The sequence below is a fragment of the Pan troglodytes genome, chromosome 13 (assembly GCF_028858775.2).
Source record: "Pan troglodytes isolate AG18354 chromosome 13, NHGRI_mPanTro3-v2.0_pri, whole genome shotgun sequence".
Classification (NCBI taxonomy): Eukaryota; Metazoa; Chordata; class Mammalia; order Primates; family Hominidae; genus Pan; species Pan troglodytes.
The window spans coordinates 22,430,191-22,451,513 of record NC_072411.2 but is presented as its reverse complement, the minus strand read 5'-3'; the positions used below and the strand labels follow the sequence as shown (position 1 = coordinate 22,451,513).

General features: G+C 43.2%; 1 protein-coding gene across 3 annotated transcripts in view; it reads right to left on the bottom strand.

Moving 5' to 3' along the window:
- The window catches only part of TSN (translin), a 28,009-nt gene extending 7,076 nt beyond the window's left edge, over positions 1–20,933 (bottom strand). The window contains exons 1-6 of one of the 3 annotated variants that reach the window (XM_515770.8): positions 20,615–20,933; positions 19,119–19,212; positions 17,647–17,743; positions 14,929–15,044; positions 13,366–13,445; positions 9,166–11,325 (exon numbers count right to left, since the gene is read on the bottom strand). In XM_515770.8, the coding sequence (XP_515770.1) occupies positions 11,092–11,325; positions 13,366–13,445; positions 14,929–15,044; positions 17,647–17,743; positions 19,119–19,212; positions 20,615–20,680 (687 nt within the window). In that variant the 5' untranslated portion in view covers positions 20,681–20,933 and the 3' untranslated portion in view covers positions 9,166–11,091. Of the gene's footprint in view, positions 1–9,165; positions 11,326–13,365; positions 13,446–14,928; positions 15,045–17,646; positions 17,744–19,118; positions 19,213–20,614 lie in introns of those variants that run through there. The other 2 variants (XM_016949648.4, XM_003949889.6) reach the window with 2 other exon arrangements.
- Positions 20,934–21,323: the final 390 nt, after the last annotated feature.

The following is a 21,323-nucleotide window of genomic DNA, read 5'->3' as shown; positions in this document are numbered from 1 at the left end:
ATGAAATAAGCCAGTCCAGTCACAAAAGGATAAATACTGTGGGTTCTACTGACATGCAGAAGCCAGAATTGTCTAATTCATAGAGATGGAAAGTACAATGAAGGTTGCTAGGGCTAGGAAGAGGGGTAAAAGGGAGTTATTATTTAATGGGTACAGAATTTCAGTTGCAAGGCCAGGCACAGTGGCTCACGCCTGTAATCCCAGCACTTTGGGAAGCCAAGGTGGGTGGATCACCTGAGGTCAGGAGTTCAAGACCAGCCTGGCCAACATGGCAAAACCCCGTCTCTACTAAAAATACAAAAAATTAGCCAGGCTTGGTGGTGGGCACCTGTAGTCCCAGCTACTCGGGAGGCTGAGGCAGGAGAATGGCGTGAACCCGGGAGGCGGAGCTTGCAGTGAGCCGAGATCGCGCCGCTGCACTCCAGCCTGGGTGACAGAGCGAGACTCTGTCTCAAAAAAGAAAAAAAAAATTAACTTTTTAAAAGTGTTTTCCACAGCAGCAGCAGATCAGTTTTGAACCCTTGACACTGTCAAGTGGTGACCAGAATTCAAGGCTAAAGAACAAGCCAACAAGCATGTGAGTAGGTGATAGCAGAGAGAGAGGATGGGCTGGCTGAGGAAGAAAAGCAGTGCAACCCCTGGGAACACCTCCTCCTCCAACTGTCTGAGACACAAGCCATCAACCCCAGCAGTCACACAGAATGGGTCACAGAATGGGTCACCCGACAGCTTCAAAAGTCAGATGATGTGATGAATGTAAAAGTGCTTTAACAAAGAAGAAAATGGCATACAACATCATCTAGTTTCATAGGAATATCCAACAGTGATACGCTTTTTTCAATAATGTCAGCTGTTAAATCAAGTTTACCTAAAGCTGCCTCCTTACATATTGTAAGTTCAGCCTAAAGGTTTCCCTGTACATCGTGAACTATAACAAGTGGAGGTGTAAACAGACCATAGCCTACACTTAATGCCAATCACCAAGTTTTGGCCAATCAAATGTAGCCATCCGTTTGAACCATGGTTCAAATAAGGCAAACATCCAGCTGTAACCAACCAGGCTGTTTCTGTACTTCATTTCTGTTTTCTGTCCATCACTTTCCTTTTACTTTTTTTTTTTTTTTTTTTTGAGACGGAGCTTTGCTCTTGTTGCCCAGGCTGGAGTGCAATGGCACGATCTCAGCTCACTGCAACCTCCGCCCTCTGCCTCCCGGGTTCTGGTTTTTTTGTTTGTTTGTTTTGTTTTTGAGATGGAGTCTCACTCTGTTGCCCAGGCTGGAGTGCAGTGGTGCAATCTCGGCTCACTGCAACCTCCGCCTCCTGGGTTCAAGCAATTCTCTTGCCTCAGCCTCCCAAGTAGCTGGGATTACAGGCGCCCGCCACCATGCCCAGCTAATTTTTTTATTTTTAGTAGAGACGGGGTTTCACCACGGTGGCCAGGCTGGTCATAAACTCCTGACCTCAGGCGATCCACCCGCCTCGGCCTCCCAAAGTGCTGGGATTACAGGCATGAGCCACCATGCCCAGCCATGTGGGTTTTTTTGTTTTTTTTTTTTTTTCAGGACAAATTCTCGCTCTGTCACCCAGGCTGGAGTGCAGTGGTGCCATCTCGGCTCACTGCAACCTCCATCTCCCGGGTTCAAGTGATTCTCCTGCCTCAGCCTCCCAAGTAGCTGGGATTACAGGCGCCTGCCACCTGATTTTTGTATTTTTAGTAGAGACAGGGTTTCACCACATTGGTCAGGCTGATCTCGAACTCCTGACCTCGTGACCTGCCCACCTCAGCCTCCGAAAGTACTGGGATTACAGGCATGAGCCACCACACTCGGCCTAATTGTTTGTGTTTTTAGTAGAGACAGGGTTTCACCATGTTAGCCAGGCTGGTCTCGAACTCCTGACCTCAGGTGATCCACCTGCCTTGGCCTCCCATAGTGCTGGGATTACAGTCACGAGCCACCGCGCCCGGCCCACTTTTCTTTTTCTGTCCATAAATCTTCTACCATGTGGCTACGCTAGAGTCACTGAGCATACTCTGGCTCAGGAGGCTGCCCGGTTTGCAAATTGTTTGTTGCTCAATTAAACTCTTTTAAATTTAATTTAGCTGAAGTTTTAATTTTATCACAGCTTTGTACAAAAGGGGCAATGAAAAATGTGCTGCTAAGGGACAGAGGCAGCTTGACTGCAGAACCTGGCATCCACGGAGCTTGCAGAGAACTGCAGACCAACTAAACCCTCTGCACTTTTGCGAAGGCGTTCAGCAAAGAGAAGGGACCATTCACATGAGCCATTAGCTAAACAATATCAAATCAAAAGGTCATAGTAGAATTCACAGGTATCTCAGAAAGTCTTTTAAAAGTCAGTAGTATATTCAGGATAAATCACAATGCAAAAAAATATATACACATCTTTATAATTTTTTGGCAATTTCCCTTTTTTTTTTTTGAAACAGCGTTCTCACTGTGTCACCCAGGCACTGCAGCCTCGACTTCCTGGGTTCAAGTGATCCTCCCACCTTGGTCCCCCTAGCAGCTGAGACTACAGGTGTGTACCACCATGCCCGGCTAATTTTTATATTTTCAGTAGAGACGGGGTTTCACCATGTTGGCCAGGCTGGTCTCAAAGTCCTGAGCTCAAGCAATCCACCTGCCTCAGCCTCCCCAAGTGCTGAGATTACATGCATAAGCCACCATGCCCAGCCAATTTCCCAATTTTCTATGATGATTTCTTATTTCTAATAAAAGTAGCACGAGTCAAAAGGAGGAAAACATACAAAATGTCTCATGAAGCAATGATACAGACATTTAAATATTCCCTGCAACTCTCACCGTACCTCTGACAGAACACCAGGCAGTATCAACTATATTCCCTCCCCTCCTTCCAATGTGTATTTTTTAAATGAAGATTAAAGCCAAGGTTCTCCTTCTCCTTCTGGAGTCAGCTCACAAATGCTTGTGCCAACCCCACTTCCTTTTTCCTCAGTTAAGGCAGTTGGGGAAATATTCCTCTTTCTGTTTTCAGTTTAAGGAAAGGTTACAGCTGCTTGGTGATACAGGCAGGCCACAGCCCAAGAACCTGGGCACCCATTTCACCAGTTTTATAAAACAATATAAAGTTATGTCCTTGTTCTTTGAGGGGGTGGGACAGGACATAAGACAGGCTCCCCAAGTCCCCCGGGCAGGACTCCTGTCGTTAACCCACTCATGCCCACCTCCGGGGCTGATCCCAGGAAGACTGACGGCCTAACTCTCCTGGGAACAGCTGAAGAAAGCGAAACTGGGTCCATCCCTGCTGATCCTTTGTTCTTTGTCTTGGAGATTTGAGAGTTAAGAAATAAAGTCCAAACAGTAACACTGACTGATTTTGAGTCTTTGCTGTGGCGGGGCGCGGTGGCTCATGCCTGTCATCCCAGCACTTTGGGAGGCTGAGGCGGGTGGATCACCTGAGGTCAGGAGTTCGAGACCAGCCTGGCCAACATGGTGAAATGCCATCTCTACTAAAAATACAAAAATTAGCCGGGCATGGTGGCGGGCACCTGTAATCTCAGCTACTCAGGAGGCTGAAGCAGGAGAATCACTTGAACCTGGGAGGCGGAGGTGGCAGTGAGCCAAGATCACACCACTGCACTCCAGCCTGGGCAACAGAGCGAGACTCCGTCTCAAAAAAAAAAAAAAAAATGAGTCTTTGTTGTATTGGTGCTGGGTCTAATCGCGTATCAAAGTAGAAGGGCCCAGTCCATCAACTGTGCTTTCAAAACAACCCTTTAAATGATTACAACAATCTTGCTGTCTTCCCCCAGAAAGTAAAAGCAAACATCCTGCCCTTTGTACTTCCCAACTGTGAAAAACTATCTGGCTTAACTTCCATTGTCAGGGTGAGCAAAGGGTTCCTCAAAGGAAGCTCTGACAGCAGGGACGTGGCAGAGGAAGCTGAAGGGGGATCTTTCTGACTTCTGAACTGGTCTTGCTGGCAGGTCCAGCTGGTGGGTCCAGACAGTGAGGCCAGCATTCTATCATGAAAAAACACAGCTGCAACGGATGAACGCACAACTCTAGCCAGAGCAGATGGCTGTGGGTAAATGTTAATTAGTATTAAATGACACCAGATGATCTTGAGTAACTGATGTAAGGGTCAGGCTAAATAGGTTACTTCCTTTGTCATTTTTTTTCTAACAAGCCCAACTTTCTTCTATGAGGATTCTACATATTTTCATAGATTTATTTTCCTTCAGCCAAAAACCTTAAAGTCTTCATAGTAAGTAAAGGATTTCTAGTGCAGTAGGAGAGAAAGCACAGTGCATCTGTCACATAACGGCCCCAGCTCCTGCTTGGGCAGACCTGGACACAGGCCTCTTGCTCCTCCCATCTTCTTGATGTCTTCAATCATGTCCCTGGGCTCCCTCTTCATCACAGTCACAGTTCCAAGATCCACTCTGTATCTAAAGGACTCCCTCACCTCCAGCCTCAGGCACCCAAAATTCTAGTCCAAAAAGTACAGCCAGCCGTGCAACATCTAGCACAGTAAACTCAACACTTGCAAAATTGAACTTCTCATCTTCTCCTCTTCCCCCAGAAACTAGCTCCACTTTTCCCATGGATATTCTTTCAGAAGCTCAGGCAGCTTTTCACTTCTCTCAGCTACCCCAACTTCTCTGTCTACCCCAACTCCATCAGTCAGCAAGTTTGGCCAGTTCTTGCTCTGCAGTGCACTCCATCTGCCCTTACCCAGTCATGCCTATCACCAGCTACCCAATCTGACCCTTACCTCAAAGACAGCAAGAGCTTGCTCCCAGGTGTCCCTGCCTGTGGTCTCTCCCCATTGGTAACGTGATAGATGCAGGATTCAAAACTAGGACTATCTGACTCTAAAGCTGCTCCCTCCTCGCCTCGAAAAAACCCTTCAGTCCTCCGATGCCTATCATTCGAAGTCCAAACCCCCTAACCCCCCAATTCAAGCTTTCCTAAATCTAACAATCCAACCTTGCCAGAGTTCCCCCTCCACTCACATGGGTGACATCCCTAACCCCATTAAATGTGATATGTTTCCACATTGGTGTCAATTATTCTGCCCCACCAAAATGACCTTCTCCTAGTTCCATGCTTGTCTAAATCTCACCTCTTTCGGTGGTGGCTCATGCCTGTAATCCCAGCACTTTGGGAGGCCAAGGCGAGTGGATGACCTGAGGTCAGGAGTTCGAGACCAGCCTGGGCAACATGGTGAAACTCCATCTCTACTAAAAATACAAAAATTGGCTGGGTGTGGCGACGCACACCTGTAGTCCCAGCTACTCAGGAGGCTGAGGCAGGAGAATTGCTTGAACCCAGGAGGTGGAGGTTGCAGTGAGCCAAGATTTTGCCACTGCACTCCAGCCTGGGCAACAGAGTAAGACTGTCTCAAAAAGAAAAAAAAAGGTGGGGGAGGGGGGAGGGATAGCATTAGGAGATATGTAAATGACGAGTTAACGGGTGCAGCACACCAACATGGCACATGTATACATATGTAACAAACCTGCACGTTGTGCACATGTACCCTAGAACTTAAAGTATAATAAAAATATATATATATAAAGAAAAAAAAACTCACTTCTTTTCATGACCTAGTTCAAGCTACAGCTCCCAAACTATAGCAATTATTCAAAAGTTATTTAGAAACTAAGTGCTGTGACTATGACATCTTGTCTGTTATTGTCTTGAATTTAAACTCCTAGTAGGGAACCCTCATATATTGCTGGTGGGAATTTAAAATAGTGCAGCCACTTTGGAAACAGATTGGCAGTTTCTTTAAAAACTAAACATAAACTTACCATTTTTACCACAGATTCCTAGGTACCTATCCAAAAGAAATAGAAACTTACGTTCACACAGACTTGCATGCTAATGTTCAGAGCAGCATTGTTCATAATAGCCAAAAAAATGGAAACTTAAATGTGTCATCATGTGATGAATGTATAGATAAAATGTGGAATATCTGGCCAGACTCATGCCTGTAATCTCAGCACTTTGGGAGGCCGAGGCAGGCGGATCACCTGAGGTCAAGAGTTCAAGACCAGCCTGGCCAACATGGCAAAACCCGCCTGGCCAAGATGGCAAAACCCTGTCTCTACTAAAAACACAAACATTAGCTGGGCGTGGTGGCGCACACCTGCAATCCCAGCCATTCGGGAGGTTGATGCAGGAGAATCACTTGAACCCGGGAGGCAGAGATTGCAGAGAGCAGAGATCACGCCACTGCACTCCAGCCTGGGTGACAAAGCAAGACTGCGTCTCAAAAAAAAAAAAAAATGTGGAATATCCAAACAATGGAATACTACTTAGCAATAAAAAGGAACAAACTAACATATGTTATGAACCTTTAAAACATTATGCTAAGCGAAAAGACATAAGAGATCATATACTGTAGGAGTCTATTTCTATGAAATATCCAGAAAAGGCAAATTTATAGAGATGAAAATTAGATTAGTGTCGCCTAGGGCTGGCGGTAGGAGCAGGGATATTTTGGGGAGATTAAAAAAAAGTTCTAAAACTGATTTATGGTGATGCTTCCACCACATGGTAAATTAAATCACTGAATCGTACACTTGATATGGGTCAATTTTACATGTGAATGTATTTCAATAAAGCTGTTAAAAATAGATCATAGTAGGCACTCAAATATTAGTTGAATATTTAACCTCTTACCTGCTTAATCTCTTTTCTCACCACCTCCTCCCCTGCAACTAGACCTAAACATCTTGAGGGTGAGGACCAAGTCTATTTATTTTCATGCTTATTTTTATGACAAACCACACTTAGCCCAAAGTTAAACACACACTTTGTGCTCTTAACTATTTGCGGATTTGATGTTTGTCTTGTCAGGCTATGAAGGGATGCCATGCAAGAGCATCCAGGAAGAAATGGTCTGTTGCAATGTCGAGGCAGAATAACTGGGTTCTGAACAGCAGCGCTTTCATTTCCTAACTATGAACTCATAGCAAGTTAATTGCCCTCTCTAAGCCAAGTCTAAAATAGGGAAAATAGTAGTAGCTACCTCATATAGTTGTCTTATATAAGGACAAAATGAGATAATTAAACAAAATGTTTAGCCCAACACATGGAACACATAGAGCTCGCTGAATGTTGGCTTAAAATGTAACACAAATCCAACACAAATGCACACATACCAGAGAACTCTGTCAAACAGGAGAGTGGTCCTGGGGCACCTTCTCTCCCTCCCAAGCCAATTGGTGTTCATGTGTATATGGAAGTATTACAACTATATATTTAACAAATTGAACTAAACATACCCCCAAACTTCAGTATTTTGTCTATCCATTCCTGACTCTCATCCTACAAGATAGGATTTCACTTCCAACCCCCTTATGGTTTAGCAGGGCCACGTGTCTACCTCTAAACAATGAATTGAAGCCAGGTGTAGTGGCTCACACCTGTAATCCCAACACATTGGGAGGCCAAAGTGGGACGATCACTTGAGCCCAGGAGTTTGAGACCAGCCTGGGCAACATAGTGAAACCCTGTCTCTATAAAAAATTTTAAATATTAGCCAGGCATGGTAGCCTGCACCTGTAGTCCCAGCTATTGATACTAGGGAGGCTGAAGAGGGAGGATCGCTTGAGCCCAGGAGGTGAAGGTTGCAGTGAGCCCAGATTGCACTAATGCACTCCAGCCCTGGTGACAGAGCCAGACTATCTCCAAAAAAAAAAAAAAACAATAATTGTCAGAGTGACCAGATCATGTATTTGTGCAAGACACTCCACAGCTCCCTCCCTCTCCCACTAAAACTAGCAATGGTCCAGTTAGTGGCTGCTCTGTCACCCTACATAAGGACAACGTGGAACAGATCCCCAGCTAAGCTGCAATGGAGAGGGAATGTGAGTGAGAAACCTTGTTCTTTGCCTATGAGCTCTGGTGGTGTTCCCACAGGATAACCTAGCCTAACCTGACAGATTAGTCATGGAGCTCCCAGGCTGTAGATTATTTTAAATCCCTCACCCAAAAACTTAAGACCCTTTATTCCCTGGCTTCTGAAACAAGCCACTCTTCCCATTCTGTTAGCCTCTCTGACCATTTCTCCACTTCCTCATGGACTCCATTTCCTCTGCCTACCTTGTTAAGCCATGCTGTTAACCAAGAATTTGTCCCCAGCTTGTGACTCTTCTCATTCTACACGCTCTCCAGGGAGATCTTACCCACTTCTGATTTATCCACCTGCCGCTCCAGTGTCATAAATCCAACACATCCAAAAGCAAATGCATCAGCTGCCCAGCCCCCTCCAGACATGCGATCTTCCTACACTCCTCACCTCAGTAATTGGCACCAAACCTGGGCCAGAAACCTGGCAGCGATGCTAGATTCCTCCCCTTCCCGTCCCATCTCGTCCCACTACCCACACCCAGCCCACTCAACCAACCCACCAGTCCTGGCAATTTTACCGCCTTTAAATGTTTGTTATTGCTGTTGTTGTTGTCCAGGGGAAGGGACATTGTTTATTTCTGCTTGTTTGATGCTTATTACAGTAGATACTTAAAAAAAAAAAAATTATTTCAGGCTCAGGGAAAGTCTTATTTTGCTGTCAGCCCTGTGATGCTCTATCTGAAAAGGAGGACAAACAGTTTAATCCAGACCAAGAAACAAGCAAACTTTAATTTCCGAGTACACAATTATGAAACTATGCCAGTAGCGACCTGCATGTTTGTCTCATCTCTTTAGCCACTTAAGTTCTCAAAACACTGCCAAAGCTTTCCTTCTCTATTAAACTCCCTTAAGCATTACTCATACTATTATTCAAGTTTAAGATGCGGCAAATCTCCCCAAGTGTATATGGCTGGTTCTCTTCTTATAAATGAATCCATAAGACAGTGTCCCCTAATTCATCTCTATTTTCTCTAACCTGCTTGATTTTCTAAAATTGGAAAAAAGTAATTCTGGTATACTAAAACCAGAGCCCAGGTTTCTCAACATCTTCAGTTAAATGACTTTTAATTCCCCAATCAAGGTATAACACACAAATGTTATCTGCGCTTTACAGTATAGAACTCTGAGTGGCTGGTGTCTTTTGGTTAGTGTAACCATTACACAGCAGTATCTGCTTGTCACCCCGGTCTTCTTTAGCCTCAAAAAATATTCAGAATTTGTTATGCACATGGGAGATTTCTTACAGCAGCACACTCACTTACAAAAAGACCAAAAAAATTTTATTGCTTTACAACAAGCCAGCAACAAACACAACTGAATAGTTATAAACATGACACTTCTAAATCCTCAAATGGAATTCCAAGACCAGAGTGTGCTTCTCCACTTTAATAGCATTTGTTAAAACTGAAATCCACAACTTCTGGCAAGTACTTCAATATTCTCAAGCAGAATCAATACTTAAAAAGGTTAAAAGAAAAAACTATTATCAAACGTATTGTCTGTGTGATGATCTAATTTAAAAGCCTTTCATGCTTGATCCTGGCAGTGCTATTACTGCACATTTTAAGTGACCATCATGGGCACTTTTAAGAACCTAACTTCACAAAAAGAGCTGTCACAAGAAAATTGTTCTAAAATCCCAATGCACAGTAACTCATGCCTCATTTCAACTGCTTTCCTCATGATGAAAAAATGTAGTCAGCCTTTAACTTGGCCTGATCAAAGCTGTGAAAGGTATACCAAATGGCCCCTTGTACAAACAGGAAGCCCAAATTGTTGATCAGGCAAGAAAAGGTGACACTTTTGGATACTTCATATTATTCTGGAAAGCACTTTCCTTTCAGTGGGTGCAAAATAACTATGGATTAAGTCACCATTTTAATCATCTCAATTCAATAGCAAGAGTTTCCTGGCACATACTCTTAGTACTACCTGAAAATTGGGGCGCGGGGGGAAGACCACCAACAGTATTTACATGACTTGCCCCAAACTGTACATTTAAAACATGACTGTTGGGATAGTCACCAACAACCTGAAATTTCTTACTCTAAAACACATTACCAAATCCCACTGATTTATTTTGTGTGTGCTTTCGTGGTTTTTGTTTTTATATAGAGATGGAGTCTCACTTTGTTGCCCAGGCTGGTCTCGAACTCCTGAGCTCAAGCAGTCCCCCTGCCTCGGCCTCCCAGTGTGCTGGGATTACAGGTGTGAGCCACCACGCCCGGCCTGACTTATTTATAATTCACTATTTTATCTTTCTTCCAGACAAAGCAAAGCATTTTTCTCTAACAACATAATAGTCAGGATTTTGCTTATTAACTTACGTGGGTGGCTTTATACTCCCAGAACAAATGATCTAGCTGACTACTAGGAAAAAGGTTTCATAGTTTAGGAATATATCACATCACGTGTTAGTTCCAAATGTACATGAAGACAATTTTTAATTGCTGCAATAGCAGAATATTAAGGCAACATCAGAAAGCAGAGGTGTTTTAAAACACTAAGCCCTACTCCCTGCCTGGTGGAAAACCAAATGATGTTACTAAATCCCTTAATACAAAAACTTTCCAAAATAATCTGTTGAGCTTGACTTTGCAGTTTAATCTTTTATAGTTTGATGGCAGTGAGAGAGAACCTGCGGCTATAATTCCCTTGGCAAAAGAATTCAACATGTGATTTACCCACAATGCTTAAAATAAGGAAGGGAAAATATAAAATAAGTTTTCCTTGCTTGGCAACCATCTTTTTAATTATCTATTTTTATACTGTATCCAGGCTATGCCTGGGTGTGGATGGCTAACTCGCATATAGAAAATATCAAGCATCACATCTGGAAGAATCACAAACGAGACAATGAACTTCTCAATCAGTACATCAACAGTCAAGGTAAGCAAGAAAAGGACTTTACCAAGAAACTAACATTTACACTTTCTGACGGAACTGAAATACACTGAATTACAGGCATATTCACTGAAACAACAAAAAAAATTCTGTCCATGTAAAGGCTATATTTTTTACCCCCAAAAAAGTGTTTCAATTCTGATACTCACACCACAACTGGTTAAGAAAATAAAGCGCAGTGTTTAGCAACTGAGCATCCTAACTACCGTAAGAGGCACTCTGTGCTCACCCCTTCCTGGCAACCGCTGAGGTCAGCAAGGCCAGGAGCAAGGAGAGCCTCCTATTTTTCAACACAAGCTGCTGCCGTCTCCTTATTAAAGCCCCGGATGGAGAGATCATAGACCACTTCCTCTACTTTCTTCACGTCATATTTCAATCCGTCGTAGCGCTTCCTCAGGGAGTCATTTTTCAGGTTGAGAAGGCGAAAACCAGAATCCAGCTCATTGATGAAGGTGGAGATGTGGAGGGGTCGGGAGTAGTCTCCAGCAGTCACGCTGTTGACAGACAGCCTCGACTGTACCAGGAGAGAGAAAACAGGGGCTTGTTACAACATGGCTCCTTCTCAGCGCATCTTCCTCTGAATCACAACCAGAAGAACCGCAAGCCTAGACAGCCACGCTGATCTTCTATCTCAGGGTACACGCAAGTACAGACAAGACAGGAGCTTCTCTGAAAAGAATCCCACTGAAAATGAGACCAGTTCTGCCAAGTAAAATTTAATATTACTAACATCTAAAATTTCTCTAATTTCTTAAACTGGCTATTGCATAATAAAGTGTTACATTACACAAGCATCTTTACAGCTCATCTGCTATCATATCGAAGAAAGAAACGACAAAGTAATCACAGCAGCTCTACTACCTCTTCCAACCTCGGCCAAATGATCACATTTCTAGAGCCCACCTACTAAGCTGCAACTCCAGTCACCTAGAATCAAGTAAGGCAGACTTGGGATAAGAATCTAAAATTATGTTAGTGTAACCCTGTCTTGAAGAACTAAGATTGATTTCAAGACCCAACCCAAGACTCCCCTTCTCGGTGTCAGTATACAACCCCCTACTGCTCCATTTGACTGGCTTAAAAAAATATATTAAAATAATAAAAAAGATTCCCCTTTCTGTAAAATCCTCTCCACTTTTCCAGGCTTACCACCCCTTTAGTGCATTCTCAACATACGGGTTGTTTGTTTGTTTTTAATATAGAGAAGGGGTCTTGCTTTGTTGCTTAGGCTGGTGTGGAACTCCTGGCCTCAAGGGATCCTCCCACCTTGGTCTCCAAAACTGCCAGCATTACAAGCGTAAGCGACTGTGCCCGGCCCCAACATGTATGGTCCTAAAGACACCTTACACTTAACTAATACTAACAAGATGCTTCCTGTTTACTGGTCAGGTGTCTCCAACAAGCCAGACAAGTGGTACAGCCTACAAGTGGACCCCATCATCCATTCTCACCATCTTCCTCAGGTTTTCAATGCACACATACCCACTCCAATAGACTCCATTTCTGCCTCCCTGCAGGCAAGGCACCAGAATGTTAACAGAAGTTGTGTGTACAACTTCAAAGAAATGTCCTTAAAGCGGGAGGGCATACCGTTTTCCCTATTTCCTCCTACTGCTGGCTAGAGTGAAGATGTGACTAGAGCAACAGTTCTGGAACATAAGAAAGAAGCTGAAGCTAGAAGAACCTAGGGCCAAAGATCAAGGAATCATCAGACCAGCCCTGGACTGCTTTCCTCTGGAGCAAGGACAAGCAAACTTTTTCTTAACGAGCCAGATAGTAAATATTTTCACCTCTGCAGACTGGCACAGTCTCTATCACAACTACTCAATTTTGCTACTGACAGCTTTTTTTTTCTTTAGACTTTTACAGGGCAATTTCCCTAGATAGTAATTAAAGGAATAAAGGATAAGAATAACTTAGTTATATAGACAAATGAGTGTCCAAAACAATTACATGGATTAACAGTTACCAGGAATAAATGTTTTGCCACTACCCTAAAAGGAAGAGGTCTTATCATCTGTTAAAAATTCTTAACTCAGTAAGTATGCACTCATCATTTGATCTGGCTTTTCTCTGATGCCTAGTAAATTGTAACACATACAGTGCCAGTCAGTGACTACCTGGTGTCCGAGAGATGGCTTAGAAAAGAATTAAGACGTTCTGAATTTTGGTACCCATTTTAAAAACAGACAGTGGGCCAGGCACAGTGGCTCACGCCTATAATCCCAGCACTTTGGGAGGCCGAGGTGGGCGGATCACGAGGTCAGGAGATCGAGACCATCCTGGCTAACACGGTGAAACCCCGTCTCTACTAAAAATACAAAAAAAAATTAGCCGGGTGTGGTAGCGGGCGCCTGTAGTCCCAGCTACTCAGGAGGCTGAGGCAGGAGAATGGCATGAACTCGGGAGGCGGAGCTTGCAGTGAGCCGAGATTGCGCCACTGCACTCCAGCCTGGGCGACAGAGCGGGACTCTGTCTCAAAAAAAAAAAGAACAAAAAAAACTGACAGTGAAGCAGAAAGATCAAAAAGCAAGCAGCAAGTTACTGAGCTTACCAGTTCACTGGCAAGAATTAGAACTCCTGAGAGATAATCTTCTACATCCAGATGAAATCCTTTCTCCCGATCTGGCTCAACTAAAAAACACATGAAAATAAAGTCATGCTGTGAATGCAAGTTAAGCCTCAGAATACAAAAATATACACATAATTTCTCCCAAAGTAAGTGAAGAAAGGATGAATCTTTCAAAAACTGGCTTTTTAATACATTCACAACCTTGGCAACTAGACCTCACTATGGATTTTTTGAGTTCTTAAGCAAAATTCAATTCAGTCTTCCCTCAAAAATACTATCAAAAACAGTATCTAGTTGTGTCACAGAATATACTTCTTGTTAGAAAGCACATGATAAAGCATTTCAGAAAGGAGTTACGATATTTGCAACTTTCAAATGGCTGACAAAGACACACACAAAATGAGAAGATTAAGCAGATGTAGCAAAATGTTAACAAGTGGTAAATCTAAGTGGCATGTAAACAGGTATTCATTGTACTATTCTTTCAATTTTTCTGTAGGCTTGAAATTTTTAAAAATTCAATTTTAAAAACTAAAGCAAGTGCAAATGTGTTTGCCATTGTTATTTTTAGCTTTTACATTTCCAGGTAGAGTCGGCCCTCTGTGCTAACCAACTATGGATAGAAAATATTTGGGAAAAGGCCAGGCGTGGTGGCTCATGCCTGTAATCCCAGCACTTTGGGAGGCCAAGGTGGGCAAATCACGAGGTCAGGAGTTCAAGACCAGCCTGGCCAACATGGTGAAACCCTGTTTCTACTAAAAAAATACAAAAAATTGGCTGAGTGCGGTCACTCACGCCTGTAATCCCAGCACTTTGGGAGGCTGAGGCAGGCAGATCACCTGAGGTCAGGAGTTCAAGACTAGCCTGACCAACATGGAGAAACCTCATCTCTACTAAAAATACAAAATTAGCCGGGTGTGGTGGTGCATGCCTGTAATTCCAGCTACTCAGGAGGCTGAGGTAGGAGAAATGCTTGAACCCAGGAGGTGGAGGTTGTGGTGAGCTGAGATTGCGTCATTGCACTACAGCCTGTGCAACAAGAGCAAAACTCCATTTCGGAAAAAAAAAAAAAAAAAAATACAAAAAATTAGCTGGGCATAGTGGCAGGCACCTGTAATCCCAGCTACTCGGGAGGCTGAGGCAGGAGAATCACTTGAACCTGGGAGGTGGAGGTTGCAGTGAGCGGAGATTGCACCACTGCACTCCAGCCTGGGCGACAGAGACTCTGTCTCAAAAAAAAAAATATTTACATAGCACTTATACTGTATTAGATATTTTAAGAAATCTAGAGATGATTTAAAGTATGTGGGAGGATGTGTATAGGTTATATGCAAATACTACACCAGTTATATAAGGGACTTGAACATCCTCAGATTTGGGTATTAGGAGAGCTCTGGAAGCATCATCCTCAGATACCAAGCTACAACTATAAGTGGTTTTTAGTTAATTCTTGTTTGTTTTAATAAACAAAGTACAACCACCCTTTCCACCAAAAAGTAAGCAACCATGCCTGATTCTGCAGATCCCACTAATAAAGACACTTACTGCCAAGAATTTCTGTAACTGCTTCTCGAGTCACTAGTGTTTCTGTTTCCAAATACACAACAAATGCTGCCAAGAAGACCAAGCGCTGCAACACAAACCTCCAGTGCTCATGAAATCTGCATGAAAATAAGCACATTTAGCCTCCAAGGTTAGGGACCTTCAGAAAGATGGGTTTAATACAGCCATGTTCAAACGGTTTAGAAATGTGATCATTTTTCAAATAAAATCTTACACAAACCCCCAATATATAAAGAGAAATATGACATTTAGCATTAATTTTACAAGTTCAAATTTATAACAATTAAGTTTAATCAGTGACAAATATGGTCTAATTTTGATGAGTATGAAAATTTACGCCGGGTGCAATGGCTCACGCCTGTAATCCCAGCACTCTGAGAAGCAGAGGCAGGTTGATCAATCTGAGGTAAGGAGTTCAAGACCAGCCTGGCCAACATGGCAAAACCCCCTCTCTACTAAAAATACAAAAATTAGCCAGGCGTGGTGGCGGGCGCCCATAGTCCCAGCTACTCGGGAGGCTGAGGCAGGAGAACTGCTTGAACCTGGGAGGCAGAGGTTGCAGTGCGCAAGATCACACCACTGCACTCCACCCTGAGCGACAGAGTGACACTCCGTCTCAAAAAAAAAAAAAAAAAGACAGAAAAAAGAAAACTGAAGATTACAGATGACAAGAGCAATTGTGCCTTCTAAATTTAATCAGTAAGAACAGTGATACTGCTCTGAAAAAAATAAAAATTTGCAACTGATGATTGAAGACAACTGCAGTTATGTATCATCCTCAACGTATTCCTCCATTTTGATTTGAGTGCAGAATACCAAGAAAATTCTGATTCACAAAATTACCATTTGCAATCACTAAACAAATGCACTTAAAATAGAATACTGAGCTAGAAGCCTGAAAAAAGGAAATTTTACAACCTGTGGATATTTATGCAATGCCTCCTGATTCTCAAATGTGGCAATACATTCAAAAAAAAGGTCTCAACATAATGCAGGTCACACAAACCCTTCTGAAGGCCAAATCCAGCCAGAGGGCAGCCTGTGTGTGACCTCCAGAGAAGATGGTCTCTAAAGACCCCACCTGTTCTACTGTCCTACCTCTCTCTGTGCTTCAGCTATTACAACAGCAGTCCCTGACGTTTTCAACACCAGGGACTGGTTTCGTGGAAGACAATTTTTCCACAGAAGGGGGGCGGATGGTTTCAGGATGAAATTGTTCCACTTCAGATCATCAGGTATTAGATTCTCATAAGGAGCATGCAACCTAGATCTCTCGCATGCACAGTCCACAATAGGGTTCGCACTACTATGAGAATCGAATGCTGCCACCAATCTGACAGGAGGTGGAGCTCAGGCAGTACTGCAAGTGATGGGAAGCAGCTGTAAATACAGATGAAGCTTCACTCGCTCACCTACCGCTCACCTCCTTCTGTGCGTCCCAGTTCCTAACAGGCCACAGACCAGTACCAGTCCATGGCCTGGGGGTTGGGAACCCCTGCCTTACAGCAAGGATCAGCAAATCTTTTCTGTAAAGGGCCAAGTAGCAAATATTTTAGGCTTTGTGGGACGCTTTCACTGTTACATATTCTTATCTGGGATTTTCTTTTTTTTAACAACTCTTGAAAAAACAAAAGCAATTCTTAGCTCCCAGAGGCAGCAGCCACTAGTGGTTTGTCAACCTCTCCCTTAAAAGAATATTCTCATAAGGTTATACTACCCACCCCTGAAAATACTCATCCTATTTACTGCTGATATATACGTCTTAAAAGAACATCTTTTTCAGTAAGAAAATTAAAATAAGTAGAAATTCTTGATTCTGGTGCAGTTTTTCCCAGTTTAACACCTATGAAACCAGGAGACATTTCACAATCCATGTTTCACAAGTTGTTTTTTTTTTTTTAGACGGAGTCTCACTCTGTTGCCCAGGCTGGAGTGCAATGGCACGATCTTGGCTCACTGCAACCTCCGCCTGCCTGGTTCAAGCAATTCTCCTGCCTCAGCCTCTGAAGTGGCTGGGGTTACAGGGATAAGCCACCACACCTGGCTAATTTTCGTATTTTTAGTAGAGACGGGGTTTCGCCATGCTAGCCAGGCTGTCTCAAACTCCTGACCTCAGGTGATCTGCCCGCCTTGGCCTCCCAAAGTGCTAGGATTACAGGTGTGAGCCACCACGTCTGGCCCATGTTTCACATTTATGACTGGCAAAATTTTCCTTCCCTACTGGTACATAAAATAATGGTGTATCTTAAAATCAACAGTGTTGATTTTAATAAGAAAACATGGCATAAAATATTAGCTAATTACATCACTTGGCAGTGAAATTCAAGCTTCAAAGTAAAACTCGACTCCATATATATACTGCCACCTAATCTCATTATTTCACTAACTATAGTTCATCCAATTTCACAAGAAACTTGAATATAGCAAAAAGATATTCTCACTTTTGACCCTCATACCACATTTTCTTTTTAATTGCTTTTTCACTGCAAAAGTAATACATGTTCCTTAAGATTTAGAAAGCAAAAAGAAGAAAAAAATAAAATCACCAATTTTTATCATGACCATTATTAGTTCGGTTTTTTCTCTTTTTGTTACTTCTACACAGGATGTTTGCCTAGTTGTAAGCAATCATTTGGTACACATAATTTTTCTCCTTTTTTTTACTTAACATTATAAAATAATGCTATTTTTCTTACAAACCTGTAATACTGTTCAGCAGGAAATTTGGTCTTCAAAGATGTTAGATGTGTTTTTACTGTACCAAAATGTTCTCGAGCTTTCAAACACCTCTTTGGAACTAGTCACAAAAGATAACCAAATGAAAAACTTAACCAAATTTCAAATACAGTTCTTGCTTAATAATCTAAGTAATCTATCTGGAAATTAATCAACAAAAAAACCTCACAACTAATGTACACATCTGTGCTTTTCAACCTGGCTTTCAAAATATCATCCCCAGTTTCCCTACTAATTAGCTATACTGAAAAATAAACAACTTGCTAAAAGGGAATATATTAGGAGACACACTGGTAATTGGTTTGGTTGTCATAAATAACGTCATCCTTAAGGAGATGCACACCAGCTGCTATTCCTGTTCACTCCTCAGAGGATGCCTAAAATTGGATTGCTTCTTCCTCCCATATTTGGCAGAAAAAAGCCTTTACCAAGTATTCACAATCAGGATGACCAACTCCGTATCATTAAGAAAAATCACTTGCCTCTGGCACGTGTAAATGCATTATTATATCATTCTTGTATCTGAAAATATACTTCAGCTCCTTTAGCTGTGCTGGCAATACCTTACAACGAAGGTTCCATGTCTAAACTTGACATATTTTATTTTCATTCAAGAGGCTGATTACAAACACATTAATTTGAGAACATTTTATACTGTTAATCTCATATTAAAAGGTATTCAATCACTGAAAGGCTGGATTCAAATACACACAGGTGCATATACACACATACACACATACACACACACACACAAAGGGCCAAATAAAAGTCGCTAGATAACACAAAAGAGTTACAAACCCTTGGGCCAGGTGCGGTGGCTCACGCCTGTAATCCCAGCACTTTGAGAAGCCCAGCCAGGCGGATCATCTGAGGTCAGGAGTGCAAGACCAGCCTGGCCAACAAAGTGAAACCCCATCTCTAATAAAAATACAGAAAAAAAAAAAGTAGCTGGGCGTGATGGCGGGCACCTGTAACACCAGCTATTCAGGAGGCTGAGGCAGGAGAATTGCTTGAACCCAGGAGGCGGAGGTTGCAGTGAGCTGAGATGGCGCCACTGCACTCCAGCCTGGGCAACAAGAGTGAAACTCCGTCTCAGAAAAAAAAAAAAATTAAAAAAATAATAATAAACCCTTTTCCCGCTTACCCTGAGAATACTGTGCTGGCAGAGAGCTGCACTTTTTTTTTCTAAACAGGAAATGGGTTAAGCAATTGTAATTATCATCAGTAGAATGCCCTCACAATAGAAAACATCTCTGTTTAAACCATACTGTGTGGAAGTGGAAGAAAAATCAACCAAAATTATCAAATCACCTACTTCTTCAATTTTTTACTCACCATAAAGCATGATAGCCATTTTTCATTATAAAATGTCTTCTGGATAGAAACTCTCCCTCTAAATAAGAGACTGATAATTGGATACAAAACAAAGAACTTACTGTCCTGAAACCCAGCACCCTGATGGACCCCTTGCAGTAGAGTTAAAATCTCTCGAGCTGTTTGTTCTAAACTCTGTACAACTTTTCTGATTTCCTAGAGAGAATTAAAAATAAAAATCAGATACTCAACAGATTGTCATACACTCACACAAAACACATTAGATAGCTTATGTGATCTATCATAACCAAGTTTGAATCCTGACTTTTCCACTTATTTCCTCTGTAAGACTTCAAAAAGTCACTAAAAAGCCTTAGATTCCTCAGATACCCTTTGAAGAATAATAGCCACCCACTAACCCCAAGTATTCAATTGAGACATTATAATGGATGACGTGTGTGAACGCAACTTGCAAAATGAAGAGTTAAATGCAATACAAGAGTCGGGTATTTCTAATTCTTTTTTTTTCTTTTTTCTTTTTTCTTTTTTTTTGAGACGGAGTCTCGCTCTGTCACCCAGGCTGGAGTGCAATGGCGCGATCTCGGCTCACCGCAACCTCCGCCTCCCAGGTTCACGCCATTCTCCTGCTTCAGCCTCCCGAGTATCTGGGATTACAGGTGTGCGCAACCATACCCAGTTGATGTTCTTTTATATTTTTAGTAGAGACAGGGTTTCCCCATGTTGGCCAGGCTGGTCTCAAACTCCTTACCTCAGGTGATCTGGCCGCCTCGGCCTCCCAAAATGCTGGAATTACAGGCATGAGGCGCCGCTCCCCGCCTCTAATTCATTTTTAAAATATTCACTGAGCATACTTATGTGCGAGGCACTGTGTAAATACTGGGGAACCAAGCACACAATCCCTTCCCTCTGGCGGTTTAACATACAATGCGGGAGAAGATTTTTTTAAAATAATCAATATTACACACATTAAAAAAAGTTAATGTGCTACTAGAAAACATAACAGGAAACAGATCGCTTAGACTGTGACGCCAATGAGATAAATACGAGACAATCAGGAAAAGAACGGGAAAGAAACAAATTCCAGGAAAAGCAAACAGGCAGGAAGCTATTTGGGGCACTAGAAGAGGTAAAGTGAACATCATACACAAAGACAGACAGCATAAACGAGATTGAAGAGAAACCATGTGAGCCACAGTAGAGTCTGATTTTTTATCCTGTGTGGCATAGGAAACCACAGGAGAGTTTTAAGCAGGAGATCACATGTGCTTTTAAGACACCAACAAAAATACACGAAACGCTCATTCGCTGAAGACCAGGTGCTAATCGAGCCTTCGATATAAACAAGTGCTGAAAAGAAGGAAAACTGACACAAACGAGGCAAGTGATGCTGAGAAGCTGAGACTCGAACACGGGAAATCAGGACAGAGCAGCAAAATTTGGGGCGGGGGCGGGGAGTGCCTAACCTAAAGCCAGAGGGGAAGCAACCCACCCTCGGAGGCGTCCCCACCGCCCGAGACTGAGCGACAGAGGAGGGCCGGGCGAAGTGGCCCAACTAGGCATGGAAAGGCAAAGGAAATGGGGAAGGGAGGGGGCTCGCCTCTCGGATGTCCTGCTCGGCAGCCAAAAAGCCCTGCAGCTCCACGAAGATCTCGCTCACAGACATGGCGCCGGCTGCACAACAATCAGCCAGTGTAGCAAGGGCGGCCAAGGAAGTGGACTCCGCAGGTAACCAGCGCAATCAATCGCAACGGCCGCCGCTACCGCCGCGTCCCCCCGGTCTTACGCCACGACCGTCGCTAGGGTCCTCCGAGGCTCGCGGCGCGCCAGAGGACGGGCTGTCCGCCGCGCTGCCTGAGGCGCCGTCCGCTGCGTTCGGAACCGAGGCGCGCGTCCAAAGGGCAGAGGAGAGGGAGAGTGGGCGGGGCCTCAGTCTGAGGCCTTCAGACAGGCATCGCCAGAAACAACCTGCGAAGGCGGCCCTCGGAGCACGTGGGCCTGAGGGAGGGCGGGGACGGGCGTGTAGGTGGTGCGGGCAAGCGGGGCTGTTTAGCTTATATGTGTGTATTTATTTCATACACAACAGTTGGAAATATTTCACAACGAAAGAGTATGCACGAAAAACAGGTGCAGAAGAATGTAGAGAGAGTTCAGTCTTCATGAGAGAGTAGGGGGCCAGTGCATTTCCAAAAAAAGGAAAATAAAAGTAACGTATGTAGGACTGTAAGTAGGGAATGGATTGGGAGCGAAAATTTTCTGTGTAGATCTTTTATTTTAATGTCTTCTCTGTATGGCTGTATTACCTATTT